The 15397-nt window shown below is 38.4% G+C and overlaps 1 protein-coding gene across 2 annotated transcripts in view; it reads left to right on the forward strand.

The window, feature by feature from the left end:
- FHIP1A (FHF complex subunit HOOK interacting protein 1A) overlaps positions 1-15397 on the forward strand; it is a 258682-nt gene that overhangs the window by 154100 nt on the left and 89185 nt on the right. For both annotated transcript variants that reach the window (XM_016952373.4, XM_016952372.4), the window contains 2 exons: positions 124-350; positions 11431-12057. In XM_016952373.4, the coding sequence (XP_016807862.3) occupies positions 246-350; positions 11431-12057 (732 nt within the window). In that variant the 5' untranslated portion in view covers positions 124-245. The remainder of the gene's footprint in view (positions 1-123; positions 351-11430; positions 12058-15397) is intronic.

The raw sequence follows: 15397 nt of genomic DNA on the forward strand, positions 1-15397 counted from the left end.
TTTGTAGATTTTTTTCTGTGTTGGACTTTGAGAATGTCTAAGCTTTGATTTAAATTTAATAGTCAGTTTCCTATTTAATTTAAGAACATAATAAAATTCATTTTTTTGTTATTGCCATTACAGGTTTTGGAAGGTGACAATGAAATGTGAAGAAGTTACATTTCTCAAACTTGAAAGTTAGTGACTGCTTACCAAATTTTAATGAAAATTAAATATGACTTAGAAGCATTGATTTATGAAGGCTTATGATGTCATCGGTTTCGACAGAAAGCAAACTCCAGCAGGCTGTGAGCCTACAGGGAGTTGACCCAGAAACATGCATGATTGTATTTAAAAACCACTGGGCACAGGTAATGTATGAATTCCACTTTTTTTGCTGGTCTCAGTAACCCCAGGGGCCTCCATCACACTGAATCAGGGTTTTCTACCTCTGTGATAGGTAACTAGATTGCTAGAAACACAGGGAGGGAAACTCTTTCAGATAGGAAGAAAAGTAACTTTTTCTTCTTGCTTTCCTAGAATAGGTATCTGGTCGAAAACCATGGTTTTCACAAAAGCAATTAGGGTACATGCATGTTACTTGGATATTTTTAGAAGAACAGCAGTTGTTCTTTAAAGTGACTTTTATATCGCTTTGCAATATACTTGACCGTAATTACATCCTCTCTCTCTCTCTTCCCTGCTGATTTCCGTCCAGTTCTTAAGCTCTAATAATACTAAAATACACATTTATTAAACATTTACCAAGTACTCTGTTGAGTACTTCAAATGCCTTATGTCATTTAATCTTCTCCACAAACCTGTAAGGTAGCTAATGTTAGTTTCCTCATTTTACAGAAGAGGGAATAGAAAATTACCGAGGTTAAATAACTTGCTTAAGGTTATACAACTAGTAAGTTACTAAGCCCGTTACTTAGGCTTTGGTGCCTTGACTCCAAAGCTCATGTGTTTGATCTCTGTGCTCTACCATTTTGGGGCTGGTGGTCCCTGTGTAATTTAATGAAAAACGCCTGAGTATACCTGAATATATGTCTTCATTACAAAGTTTTTATAAAATTTTTTTTGATTATTTACTTTGACTCCTCTGATCTGCTGTGTGGATAATTAAGGGTTGAATGTTCAGAAAATTTACTATCCCGCCCCTTTCCTTAGGGAGTTTACACATAGTAAAATAAATAAAATTGTCATTCTTTACTACTTGCCCAACATTGCACTCCCCAGGTGAGCTGGTAAGTGGCTATTTATGTGACAGTTTTTTAATGACTACCCAGTTCCTTCTTGTGGCCGGAAACAGCACACTGGTTAAAGCACTGAGCCTGTAAATCACAGCAATCATAGGGGACACAGTTTAGATCAAAACCAAGCAAAATCAATTCTGCTTCTGAGCCGTTTATACTTTGTAGCTTCTTGTTACTATCTAGTATAAACCTTCTCCGATTTTTTGTGCATTCTCTGACTTTTTACCATTAGAATTTTAATGGATTTGCTATGGACATTAGGGCACATATGCTTTAGTTAAGGGAAGAAAGTAATTTAGGAGTTTTCCAGATAATTAGAGTAATAACCTTTGGCTTTGCACTTTTATAAATATTTTAAAGCAGTATCTCCAAGGCGAGGTGGTGAATCCTAAGGAATAAGCCCAGTAGTTCATTGGATGTAGGAAGAATATTTTAGAAGGTCTGTTTCTCTCTTTACCTTTTACAAATTTCTGTTTTGTGTTTAAAACGTACATTATACATTTGTATATTAGTGTCTGTATGATTACTAATTTATTTATTTGTGCTTATTTAAAAAATCTATTAGTGCATAATCATATGTTTTTAACTGAGAACATTTTCAGCTCCAGTCATTTCATTAGGCTTAGGAAGTCTATCTTACTACGTAATCTTCGCTCCCAGCCCATTTTGTTTATTCGTTTGCACATAATACCTTTGATTATAATCATTTCTGCTGGGGTAACTGTGATATGATCCATTTAGTATTCTGTGCCACTTTCCAAAGACATGATATATCATCAACTTCTTGATTATATATAGGTGGGTCATCTGCCCTGTCAGATTCTGTCCCAGGCAGGCTTTCTCCAAATATGAGGAATGTGTCAGTACATTGTGTCACATTGTTGAAAGACGATTGGTCCCAGAATCATATTATTCATTTCCATAACAATACAAATGACTTCAGTATTATTGCACATTTTGGGTTCTCTGAAGCACAGTACAGATACATAGTACTCTCAGTGCAGACAAGTCTTGAGTTGAAGGTAAGGATAACTTTGTCATAGGGGATACTGTTTAGTTGTTAAATATTTTCTTTTATAAAGTTGAGACACTCATGGTCTTACTGTTGGCTCAGCCATTTCTTTACCTTTAGGCAGGTGTTTTTAACCTTTTTTTAGGCTTAATGTTTCCTTTTAAATAAATCCGGAAAATGCTCTCAGTCTCTGCCTACAGAGGCTCTTGAGGGCCTTTCTGTTATCTTTATGAATGAAAATGCTGGTTGAAGAAATCTATATGAGTGTAAAAGTGTTATTGTTCAGTGGAGATTTACTGAGCACACACTCCAGGCATGTCGCTGTAGGCATCACAGGTGGGACTTGAGAATGTATAAGCCTTGGTCTGGGCTTTAAAAAATGTATAAGCTAATTCAGATGATAATGCAAGATACATTATTACAAAATGAATAACCATGATTACAGGAATTAAGTCAAGAGAAGGGGCTATTATGGCTGGAAATGGCCTGGGAATGGAGAAAGTGAGATTTTGCTGCGTTGGCTATGGAAAAGGAAGATTTTGATGACAGACAGGAAAATAATATTTCAGAGAATGGATACTAGAAACAAATGCTCAATTTCAGCTTTTTTGGATGGTACATATAAAAGAGGGGAAGGCAAAAAAATCAGAGCCAGGCAGAGATGTGGGACCAAGAGTAAGATAAGGAATGAGATCTTCAGTTGGGGGGAATGAATGCTACTTATTTGTTGTTTTGGAGTTTCATACGTTAGCTCTTGGCTGTGAGTTGTTGGGCTGGGGTGGGTGAAGAGCAGTTGCAGAGGATTGGGAAAAGAGCTCAAGTTTGACATAAGCTCCTAGGCCTACTGTGACTGCAGCCCCTGGGTTCACCTGAGGCAACCCAAGAAAAACCTGTAAGGCTGGTAGGGAATGAGGCATAGACAAAGCTGGGAAGCATTTTATTTGCCCAGGTGTCTGTTACCTGCCCAGTGTAATGCTTTTTTAAAAGTTAAATTAGCAAAAAGTGTTGGCCGGGTGCTGTGGCTCACGCCTATAATCCCAGCACTTTGGAAGGATGAGGCGGGCACATGATGAGGTCAGGAGTTTGAGACCAACCTGCAACATAGAGAAACCCCATCTCTACTAAAAATACAAAAATTAGCTGGGCATGGTGGCGGGTGCCTGTAATCCCAGCTACTCAGGAGGCTGAGGCAGGAGAATCACTTGAACCCAGGAGGTGGAGGTTGCAGTGAGCCGAAATTGCGCCACTGCACTCCAGCCTGGGTGACAGAGCAAGACAATGTCTTTAAAAAAAAAAAAAGGAAAAAAATGAAGGCAACAAAAGCCTGTGGTATCCCAAGTTCTGTATGTTAGGAGACTTAAGTATAAATTCAACATAATTAACTTGTATTTGACAGGTTCTGTTCTGCTATTTGTTAATAGCTTCTTTTCCAGAGCTTGAGTTAAAAAGCAAACATTGATGGAGGAGATCTGCTTGCCCACTTACACCTTAGAGCCTGTCAGAGGCAGCTAGTTATACAACCAGCCATCATCCAAGCAGTCTGTGATTCTGGGGAGTTGCCAGGGGAGAGACCTTAAATGGCCCAGTGGTGCACTTGAGGTTCCCAACTGTTTCTGGGTCCAGTGATCTCATGGCATCCCCAGAATCATTCTAGAGTAGACTTTCAGGAATGGTTGCATTCCAAATAGTGACACTGAAGAGTCTGGGCTGTAGAAAGTAGCCCCTGACTTCCTGTCACCTTCTGAAATGCCATTTTATGCTATAAGTTGCCAGAGCAATGAATCTCAAACCCAGATCTGTCTGATTCATTCCTCTGGTTGAACCTTTCAGTGGCATCTGGCCACCTACAGCCCAGGATGACATACAGAATTTGTTATGTCCTGGCTTCTGTTACTCTCTGCCTCTCATTTAATCTCCAAAAATGCAAAGTTGCTTGGGGTTCCTAGCCACCCCCTCTCCTGGCAGCGTCCATCATGCTGTTTCATCCCTCTGTGCCTTAGGCACTCCTTCTTCTTTCTGCCTGAAATATTCCTCCCACTGGTTAAATGCCTGTCCTTCTACAGGCCTCATTTGAGGGATCATTTGCTCTAAGAAACCTTCCCTGCCCTCTTTCATGCTCCCACCCCATGTTCAAGCATTAACCTGAGTATTCTATCACTCTTACACCAACCACCTTTTAATTTAATTACTTATATTTTAGAGAGAGAGTCTCTCTATGTTGCACTGGAGTGCAGTGGCTATTCACAGGTGTGATCATGGCACACTACAGCCTTGAACTCCTGGCTCAAGAGATCCTGCTCCCTCAGTCTCCCAAATAGCTGGGACTGCAGAGATGTGCCACTGCGTGTAGCCCAACCACTTTTTATTAAAATTACATATACAGTATCTTCTTCACACTCATTACGGGCTCCTCAAGATCAGAGGCCATTTGTAACTTACATCCCCATTGCCCGGAACAGAGTGTGACATATAGTAGATGTTCAATAAATGATTGAACTGAAAGGCAGTCAGTATGAAATACAAGTTTAAAAGAGCTAGGCAACTTAGGAAACAGCTTTCAACATACACTAATTTTAAAACATTGTATAATTTGTCACCGGCAAGATCTTTGGACTTGCATTAAATGATCTGGAAGAGTGTGTGTATATACTTAATTTTTATAGTAGTCTATTAGAACAGTTTATTCTCTAGTAGACTGTTGTTTTTATCTCTTGCCTTTGTTTCTTTGTTTTTATCTGAATGGAAAAGAGGACAGAAATAGTAAGAAGCATTAGCCCACCAGGCAATAAACTATTCAACTAGACTGCCATGTGAATTAAATTCCCTACACTAGTTATTTTTGATGGCACAGTTGTACTTTCTGAAGCTTCATGGACCTTGCTCTATTCATTTTCTATCTGCTCCTTTCAAGCATTGAATTCCAAAAGGTCTCTGCTCTTAGAGCCAGGAGAACAGAGGAGGTGGGTTAAAACAAATCAATTGGAAATGCACATTTCTGTCTTTGCTTCTAGTTAGTTAATAGCCCAGAATGACTTCTTTCTACCTTCAGCCTTTAAAAATAAGCTGTTTAAAAATTTTTTAGGCTAAGAAAATATCAGAGCTCAAATAAAGTAATAGTGATGGATGAGGAAAAGTCAGGGGGTTTAGTAACCTTTTTCATCTTGGAGGGGGTAGGGATGGGAAAAAACAGAACCATCTAGATTGGTTAATTAAGTCAAATGTCTTCCCACAAAAATGAAAAACAGATAATATACTTGAGTTATGGTATTTTGTGTAGAGCTCCAAGTAGCCCGAATCTAAAGTCCAGAGCATCCATGCATGGATTTGACATGTATACTGTATTTGAGTCTCATTCCCTTGCTCTGCTCATCTCCACTCTTTTGCTCTGTGTCTTGTAGTAGACTAAATGACAGAGAAAAATTAAGTAAAGCCTTTGAGAGATGAACAGTTGGGACGTATTAGAGAACTCTGATTAATTTTCTAAATATCATAGTAAATTGATGTTTGTTAACATTTCAAAAAGTTCTCTCTCTCTTCCAAGCCTTACAGGTAGCTCTAGCCTTGACAGTAGAAGGTAAAGTGAACCAAAGTTATACTTCTTAAGTTAGATGGCCGAGGCATTAACTTGCACTTCTATCAGACTCTAAAGTGGTTGAGCATGGCCGGGTGCAGTGGCTCTTGCCTGTAATCCCAGCACTTTGGGAAGCCGAGATGGGCGGATCACCAAAGGTGAGGAGTTTGAGACCAGCCTGGCCAACATGGTGAAACACCATCTCTACTAAAATACAAAAGTTAGCCAGGTGTGGTGGCACATGCCTGTAATCCCAGCTACTTGGGAGGCTGAGGCAGGAGACTTGCTTGAACCCAGGAGGCAGAAGTTGCAGTGAGCTGAGATTGCACCATTGCACTCCAGCCTGAGTGATAGAGCGAGACTCCATCTCAAAAAATAAAAATTAAAATAGAAATACAATGCTTGAGCATGTTGAAATGTCAGCAGCTCTCTTACTGTGTGCTTGGTGGTAAGTTTGATTTTTGCTGTGGTTGAAATTAGTGTTCTTTGAAATATTATTATTTGGATCATTACTCATAAGGCCTTTCCATAACTGTTTTATCCAAGATTTAGGCAAGCCTCTGGAGCTCAGGGCTGGAGCTGACATTAAAAAACTGGTGTTAAGTGAATACGTATTATAAAGCTGTTATCTTAATATAAAAAGAAGTGACTTGGTAGAGGTCTCCCTGTGGAAATAGATGCACAAGGAACACTTCATACTGAAAGACACAGCTGTTAAGTAATGAACAAGGACTGTATGGAAACTTTTGTGTAGTTATTTGGTACATTAAGTGGAATTTGGCTTTAGATGGCTAAATCTTGCCCTTCAGTGTGTTGGAAAATATTGCATAGTAACTTGTTTTTTTCCACAATGCCACCTTATTTTAGCATTCCAAAGGATTTGGAAGTATGGGTTTTACACATATGACTTTCTTAAAATAACTAGGCTCTAACTTTGGTAGCATAAATAATTACCTACTTATACATGCATGTATGTAAGACATAGAATAATATTAAGTGGAATCAAAGCTAGTCTCCTGAGAGAGAAACACTTGTGTTTATCCTGAAGGGTAATCATTTGTAGCTGACGTACAATTAAGTGATTTATGTAGAGCCTTCATTTTGAAAGCATTTGCACTTCCTGTTTAGAATTTGTGCCCATTTGAAATTCAGGCCAATTATCATTGGGTCACAGGGGCCATCATAAGGGATAAGGATAGGAGTATCTGATACTACTTAGTCAAAGAAATATGCTATTTATTAATCTTATTTAGCCCCAGTAATTCTCACATTTTTAAGTCAAACGGCTTTGAAATTAGGTTAAGTTTAGCTCTATAAATTCGATATTTTTAAGAGCATTGTTCACACTGTTGATTTTTATGTGTTTCTTTCTTTTTGGAATTATGATACTTTACATTTAGGATCAATATGTGATCAAGGCTAATGATGCACCCAAACACACACACACACATACACACACACACACACACACACACACACACACACACGTCTGCGTTTCTTAAAGTTTGTAGATCAACAAATGTCTAGCTATGATCCACAAAACGTTTAAGTTGCTATTTCTGATTCCAGCTGGTTTACTTAATTAATGAGCGTGGGCTTTATAAGGTGTTGATTAGTTTTTTAAATGGTATTTTCAGCCTAACAAAGTAAATTTGTTTTATAATTTGGAAATATTTGCAAAGTATATTTTGGTTGCTTTCATTCTTTTACCTACTGAGATCCCTCCGGCCCCATTAATTTTGTTTTTTTCCCCTGAGCTGAATCCCTGAGACTGTCTAGATAGCTGAGAAGAAGCCAGGTATGGGAAATGAGTCAAGGTTGAGAGTATAAGACAGCTGGTAATCAGGAGTAGACCAGGCCGGAGGAGCCACTGTGAGCAGCATGAAATCATGGCATCCATAGCACTGGAAGGTAAAAGTTGGTATGTGGGTGGAACTCTCAGCAAGCAGAAATCAGGGACACAGAAATATTGGAGTTTGATGGGAGTGATATGAAAAGAGGGCACAAAAGGAAAAAATAGGGAAAAGTCCAGGTCACATCAGAGATCAGTTTATAGAAACTGAAAGAACTGTGACACCATTGGAGTCACAAACTTGGGACATTGGGACAGAAGTTCTTTGGCATTTCAGTGCAAATTGTGCTCTAGTCAAGAAGCTTCTTAGGCATTCCCTGCCAACATAGGAACCAGTCCCAAGGTTGGGCCACCAGAGCCCGCTTGTAAAAGCAGGTCATGGGTGTGTCTGCCTGGAAAGGAAAAAGAGGTAGCCTGGGAAGGTCCTAAGGAGAGAGGTTAAGGACATGTGGCAACACAAGCATAATCAGCACTTTGCTGAGCATTGTGTGTTCCATGACTCACATACGTTGGTTATAACACACCCATCTTCCAGGCAGTAAAACCAGTGGGTTAGGGCTGGGTCTTCAATGTGTCTGCTCCATCTGAAGGCAGTATAAGGGAACTACTATAAAGAGGGTAAAGATGCTCCAGTTTAAAAGCTGCTAAACAGTTTGCATTCTGTATAAAAATCTTAGTTCTCTTTTTAAAGTTTTTCATAGCAAAAAGAGGTCTGTTTGTAAAGGAATGAATTGGAATAAATAATATAAATGAAAGTTAATGAGAAAAATACAATTTATGGTTATGTAAATAAAGACTTTTGCTGTATCTTTCATATTTGCATGCACATATATTGTATATATAAAATATAAATACATATGCATATTTATAAATTTATATTGCTTAGAAATTGCTGAGTCTTAAGAGATCTCTAATTGTTAATTGTTTTAAACTCAATGGTTTGGTCTTTTTTGGGCATTAGTACATGATTACTTTGTCTACCTTTGTTTTTATTTAAATTATGAAATTCGGTAAACTTACAGGAAGGAATAACTAATTAACCTTAAAATCTCATTTATATCTCTTTAGACTCAATCATATATCTACTTGGCAATGTATTTGCTTTTTAACTTACATTTTAATGATATAAAACGAATTTACTTAGTGTTTATTTTTGATGGGTCTATTGTATGGTGATATAACATATTTTGATTCTAATTCTCTTATTCTTGATCATTTGAGTCAATAGTATTTTTTTCATTATTGGAAAATTGAACATTTTTTAGCAAATTATTTTTGGGTTGTTTCCTTGGGGCATTTTCCCCAAAGTCAGATTAACAAGTCAAAGGGCAGGAACAATTTTATAGCTCCTATTACATATTGCCATATTGTTTTCCAGAAAGATTGAGCTAATTTGCCACTCCACCATCAATGTATAAAGCACAGCCCCAGTTTTAGATAGTTTAGACAGTCTGGGCACACATGAAAAGTATAATTACATTTTTACCCTGAGGCCTAGCTGTAAAGATAGCTCTCCTAAGTAAACTCAATATATGGACTTTGAAATTATAGAACTGATAAGGCATGAATTTTGTTCTTCAGAATGTGGAGGCTTGAAGTTAGGGACTTTTGGGGCTGGACCATGTGTGGTGTGGAGGTGGAGGGTCCCTTTGGACCAGTTGTGGTACTGTGATTGCATTCTTTTGAGATGTTGGTAAGGCCCAGAACAAAGGGATGGGAGAGAACCAGGTCCCAGTGTTGCTGCTGCTAGGAAGGTCACCAGGTGCAAGGAATCCTAGAGGGCTTGGTGGAGGTTGTAGGATAGTGGGTGCACTTTGGAGTCAGGCGTGCAGCAAAGAAGAGGATGTCTAGTGGCTGTCTTGTGGCCACTAGTCAGTGGGCCAGGTACTCCCTGGGTAGGGGCTAGCCAAAGGCCTTCCTTATTAAAAATGTCAACTCAAGGGTGTTAGGGTGATTTTTTGCCTTTGTGACACAGCATTATCAACTTTATAATGGAAGTCAATAGAGATTATACTTTCTGTGGAAATTCTTTTATTCTGTAAGGATGGACTTGCCTGGTCTATAACGATTTTTTTCCCTGTTTCTGACAAGGGAGAGACTTAGACATTTCCCTGAGAAACAAATTTCCCTCATTGCTCATGCATGCATTATCCCTTTGCCAGCTTCCCCAGTGACTTGCAAAAATTCCATAACCTAAGTACTTGCACAGAACATGTAACAGCACATCATAGGACTGGACCTGGAGGGTACTGCAAAAGACACATAGATTCCATGCAATTCAGAAAGGCAAAAACGGACAAAGATAAAGTCATTGATAAATGTTTGGTTGTTTAAAAATTATTGTATGTGTATATTTTCAAGGGAGTAAATGGAATGAATATTATACCAGAAATTCTAAGTCATGAAGTTAAATGGAAGTTGAGATAACAGATTGTTTTAGTTTCCAGGTCGCAAAGTGCAGGTAAGTATCTGTTGGCAGAGAAAGGTGAGAAACCTTCAGATGCTAGCAGTGGGAAAGGAGAGAAGCTGACCAAGGCTGTGAGGTGACCTATTTAGGGATTTTTATTTAAATTGTTAATTGAGTTTTTTGTGGTAAAGTATATATAACAAAATAGGCCACCTTAACCAATTTTGTTTTTTGTTTTGTTTGAGACAGGGTCTTTCTCTGTTGCCCAGGCTGGAGTGCAATGGCACCATCAAGGCTCACTGCAGCCTCAACCTCCTGGGGCTCAAATGATCCTAATACCTCAGAGTCTCAAGGCATGCACCACCACACCCAGCTAATTTTTAAAGTTATTTTGTAGAGACAAGGTCTCACTATTTTGCTCAGGCTGGTCTTGAAGTCCTAGGCTCAAGTGATCCTCCCACCTTGGCCTCCCAAAGTGCTTGTCAGCTCTATTTCCAAAACTTTTTAATCACTCCAGACTTTAGGAATTTGTTTCATAATTGGTTGTCTCAGAATTTTTAAGCTTAAAGAAACACAGCATTCAAACCCTTCATTTTTTAGTTTCAGTACATGCCATATGTTAGGGTTGATTCTACTAGTTGTATGTCTCTTGTTTATCAATTTCCTTTAATCTTTTCTGTTGCTGCATGTTTGGTTGAAGAGGGCATCCATCCAAGTAGGGAAGGGAGGATATTGTTCTGTCAAGGGCATATGAGTAGCTGTGTTCCTCTGCTGAGATCTCCAAAGCAATTCTATTTGTAGGAGAACATGGGTAGTATGGTTTCCTTTTGCTTATTTAATGTATTTTAAAATTAAAAAGCAATATTATACATCAACAATCTAGAAAAAAATTTAAGAATTTGTCATGACTTTGAACATCAAAATGATTCTTTTTGCATATTTTTTTACATACGTCTTTGACATAATTATTATGCATCTAACATCTACGAATAGCTTGCTTTTTTCATCTAACATATCACTTACAGTTTCTCATTTTCCTCAATTATGTTCATAATAAATAATCCAAAGAATGCATGTAGCTTAATTTATATAACCATACTATTTTCTTCAATATTTAGATTGTTGAAATTTATAACTGTGTAAGTAAACATCTTCAGACATCTTCTTTCTATAGTTTAACTCCTTCATTTTAGTGTTTGAGAGGGAGACACACACACACACAATGCCCACACATATCTTGTGGGCAGTGGCTCCTGCATTTTTGGTGACAATTTGGTAAAATCAGTGGTGATGTGTTTTTGTAATTATGATAAACATCAGATGGATGACAAATGCTTGACTTGGTTACAGGTTGTGAAAATCTTGGAGAAGCATGACCCCTTGAAGAACACCCAGGCAAAATATGGGTCTATCCCTCCAGATGAGGCCAGTGCCGTGCAGAATTACGTAGAACACATGCTCTTCTTGTTGATTGAAGAGCAAGCCAAGGATGCTGCAATGGGGCCGATTCTGGAATTTGTGGTCTCTGAGAACATCATGGAGAAACTTTTCCTTTGGAGCTTGAGAAGGGAGTTTACTGATGAGACTAAAATTGAGCAGCTAAAGATGTATGAGATGTTGGTCACCCAGTCGCACCAGCCTCTGCTGCACCACAAACCCATTCTGAAGCCTCTGATGATGTTGCTGAGCTCTTGTTCAGGAACAACCACCCCCACTGTGGAGGAGAAGCTGGTTGTCCTACTCAATCAGCTCTGTTCCATTCTTGCCAAAGATCCATCCATTTTAGAACTCTTCTTCCACACTAGTGAAGACCAAGGCGCTGCCAACTTCCTCATCTTCTCCCTTCTGATTCCCTTCATTCACCGAGAGGGGTCAGTAGGCCAGCAAGCTCGGGATGCATTGCTCTTCATCATGTCTCTTTCTGCTGAGAACACCATGGTGGCCCATCACATCGTGGAGAACACCTACTTTTGTCCAGTAAGTCTCTCTCCTTGGCATGTTTTCCACTCACTCCCTCTTTTCTCTTCTGTTGCTAGTGATGAATACTTTCTTACTCCCTTTTTTTCTCCCAGTAAGTTGTACTTGGCACTTCCTATGGAAGGATGTTTAGAGGAAATCTTTGGAGGGAGCAGACGAATCTAAGTTGAGATGCTATTTGGCTGAGCAGCATCAGCTCATCATAAGCCAACAAAGGAGGCTAGATGTGTTACCATTTTTGGTTAATTTTTACTGCATTAAGAATGATTTTAGTTGTTCCAGGAGCATATCCTGAGAGATTGGTAAAACCTGTGCTTTCTGATTCTTAGCTTTTCAGGTTGATTTTGCTCCAAGGAATCATGGCATGTGATAAGACCTCCACTGCTAGTTTCACAAAGTAATTTGTTTCTCAGCAAGAAAATGACCACTAGTTTTAGTGTATTTTGTTGTCATAGGAACATGGTGGGGTGGAGTGGGAGTTCAACAGTCAGTTAATGTGCAGGGGCCACGCTGACAACACCAAATGCTGGCAAGATGTGGAGGAGTAGAAACTCTCATTCGTTGCTGATGGGAATGCAAATTGGTACACTTACTTTGGGAGACAGTTTGGCAGTTTCTTACAAAACTAAACATACTCTTGCCATGTGGTCCAGCAATTGCACTCCTTGATATTTACCTAAAGGAGTTGAAAACTTATGTCCACCCCAAAACCTGCACATGGATGTTTATAGAAGCTTTATTTATAATTGCCAAAAACTTGGAAGCAACCAAGATGTCCTTTAGCAGGTGAATAGACAAATAAAGTGGGGATATATGCAGATAATGGAATATTTTTCAGCTAAAAAGAAATGAGCTGGTAAGCCATGAATAGATATGGTGGAACCTAAATGCTTATTACTAAGTGAAAGAAGCCAATCTGAAAAGGCTACCTACTGTATGATTCCAACTATATGACATTCTGGAAAAGGTAAAGCTATGGAGACAGTAAAAAGATCATTTTTTTCCCCTGAGCATTGGGGCAGGGTGAGGGATGAATAAGCAAAGCACAGAGGAATTTTGTGGCAGTCAAATTACTTTGTATGATACTAGAATGGTGGGTACATGTCAATATACATTTGTCCAAACCCATAGAATGTAAAACACTGAGTGAGCGCTCATGTAAACTATGGTTTCTGGGGTGACTATAATGTGTCACTGTGAGTTCATCAGTTGTAACAAATGTAGCACTCTGGTAGGGGATGTTGTTAATCCGGGAGGCTGTGCCTGTTGGGGCAGCGGCTATGTGGGATATCTCTGTACCTTCCTCTCAGTTTTGTCATGAACCTTAAACTGCTCTAAAGAAAACCTCTTAAAAACGGCAGTTTTGAGAGGGAGCTATACGAGGTTTGGGTTTTAGCTTATTTGAATTGTTTAATTCAATTGTGTAATTCTGCTGTTAAAGGAGAGCAGGTATTGTAACAAATCAAAATATTCAGGTGGTTCACTTAATCAGTATGCAAAAGGCAATTTAGAAAATACCATTTACAAAAGCAACATAATCATAAGATATCTTGAAATAAATCCAACAAATACGTGAAAGGCCTTTATGGAGAAAATTATAAAGGGCATAAAAGATCTAAATAAATGGAAAGCTCTGCAGCTTGTAGATAGTGTATAGATGAGACATTCCTGCAAATTATAAAGTTGATGCAATTTATGTTTTAAAAAGTTTTTATTATGAGAAAAAGTAAAATACAGAAAATTTAAAACACTAAGATGAACATTGCACACCACCTAGATTCAAAGTTGTTAATATTTTGCCATCCTTTGGTATTTTATGCTTTTATTTGTTTTTGTTGTACCATTTGAAATTAAGTTACAGACATTAGATACTTTAGTCTGTGTTTCCTATGAATGGGGATATTCTCCCACATAACCACAATACTGTTATTGTACCTAAGAACATTATACAATAATTCCTTAATACGATCTAGTATCCAGTTCTCCTACTGTGCCCCAAATTACTTTCCTAGTTTTTTTCTCCCCCTTTGTAGAGTCCAATAAAAGATATCCATCTAGCTATCAGGTCTCTTTAGTCTCCGTTAATATAGTAACAACCTGCCACTTTTCTTCCCCATGACATTGACTTTTTAAGAGACCAAGCCATTGTCTTATAAAACACCCCACATTCTGGGTTTGATTGTTTCTTTTGTAGTTTGACTTGTCCCTAACCCTGCATTTCCTGCAAATTGGACTTAGATCTACATGCCCAGTTAAATTTAGGTTAAATATTTTTGGCAAGGTTACTTTACAAGCGATGCTATGTACTTATTGCATTACAGCAAGGGACCTGTGTTAAGTTGTCCCACTATTGGTGATGCATTGAGATACCAGTTAATACTTATCAGAGTAGTAAGTATTAAGTGGTAACTGTGTTGTCAAGAGTGAAAAAAACAAGAACTTTTGAGAATATAAATTGGTATAGTAACTCAGGAAAGCAGTATGTCAATGTTTGGTAAAACTGAATATTTGCCTACTGTGTGATCCTGCAACTTCCCTTCTAGATATCTGGCTTGGAGAAATCTGGCACTTATTTACAAGGATACATATACAACGATGTTCAATAAAACAGTGATTTGAAAAACAGAAAGATATAAGTACGTGAAGTGAAAGATAAACTGGTTTATTCATACATCAGTGGAATACTTTTCAGCATTCAAAGTGTATGAATCATGTGTATTATCATGTAACTATATGTATGAACAGCAGTAAATCAAAAAACATGTTGAATTATTTATTTATTTATTTATTGAGACAGAGTCTCACTCTGTTACCCAGGCTGGAGTGCAGTGGCGCGATCTCGGCTCACTGCAACCTCCGCCTCCCGGGTTCAAGTGATTCTCATGCCTCAGCCTCCCGAATAGCTGGGACTACAGGCGTGTGCCACCACGCCCAGGTAATTTTTTGTATTTTTAGTAGAGACAGAGTTTTACCATGTTGACCAGGCTGGTCTCGAACTCCTAACCTCAAGTGATCTGCCCGCCCAGGCTCCCAAAATGCTGGGATTACAGGCATGAGCCACTGTGCCCGTCCAGAGTTTACATAAAATTTTAAAACACAGAATCTTAGTGTATGCTGTTTTTTGGATACATATGTATACAGTAGAAGTACAAAATAACCACAAGGATAATAATATATGCTAAGTTCAAGACTGTGGCTTTTTGGGGGTGAAGGAAGGAGAAGGGATGGTAATGAGATTGGAGTAGGGTGCAGTTCTATTTGTAATTTTTATTGTTTGAAAAAATCAGAGTGTTCTGAAGAAATTTTGGCAGAATGTTAAAATCTGTTAAGTCTCGGTGAT

The sequence above is a fragment of the Pan troglodytes genome, chromosome 3 (assembly GCF_028858775.2).
Source record: "Pan troglodytes isolate AG18354 chromosome 3, NHGRI_mPanTro3-v2.0_pri, whole genome shotgun sequence".
NCBI lineage: Eukaryota > Metazoa > Chordata > Mammalia > Primates > Hominidae > Pan > Pan troglodytes.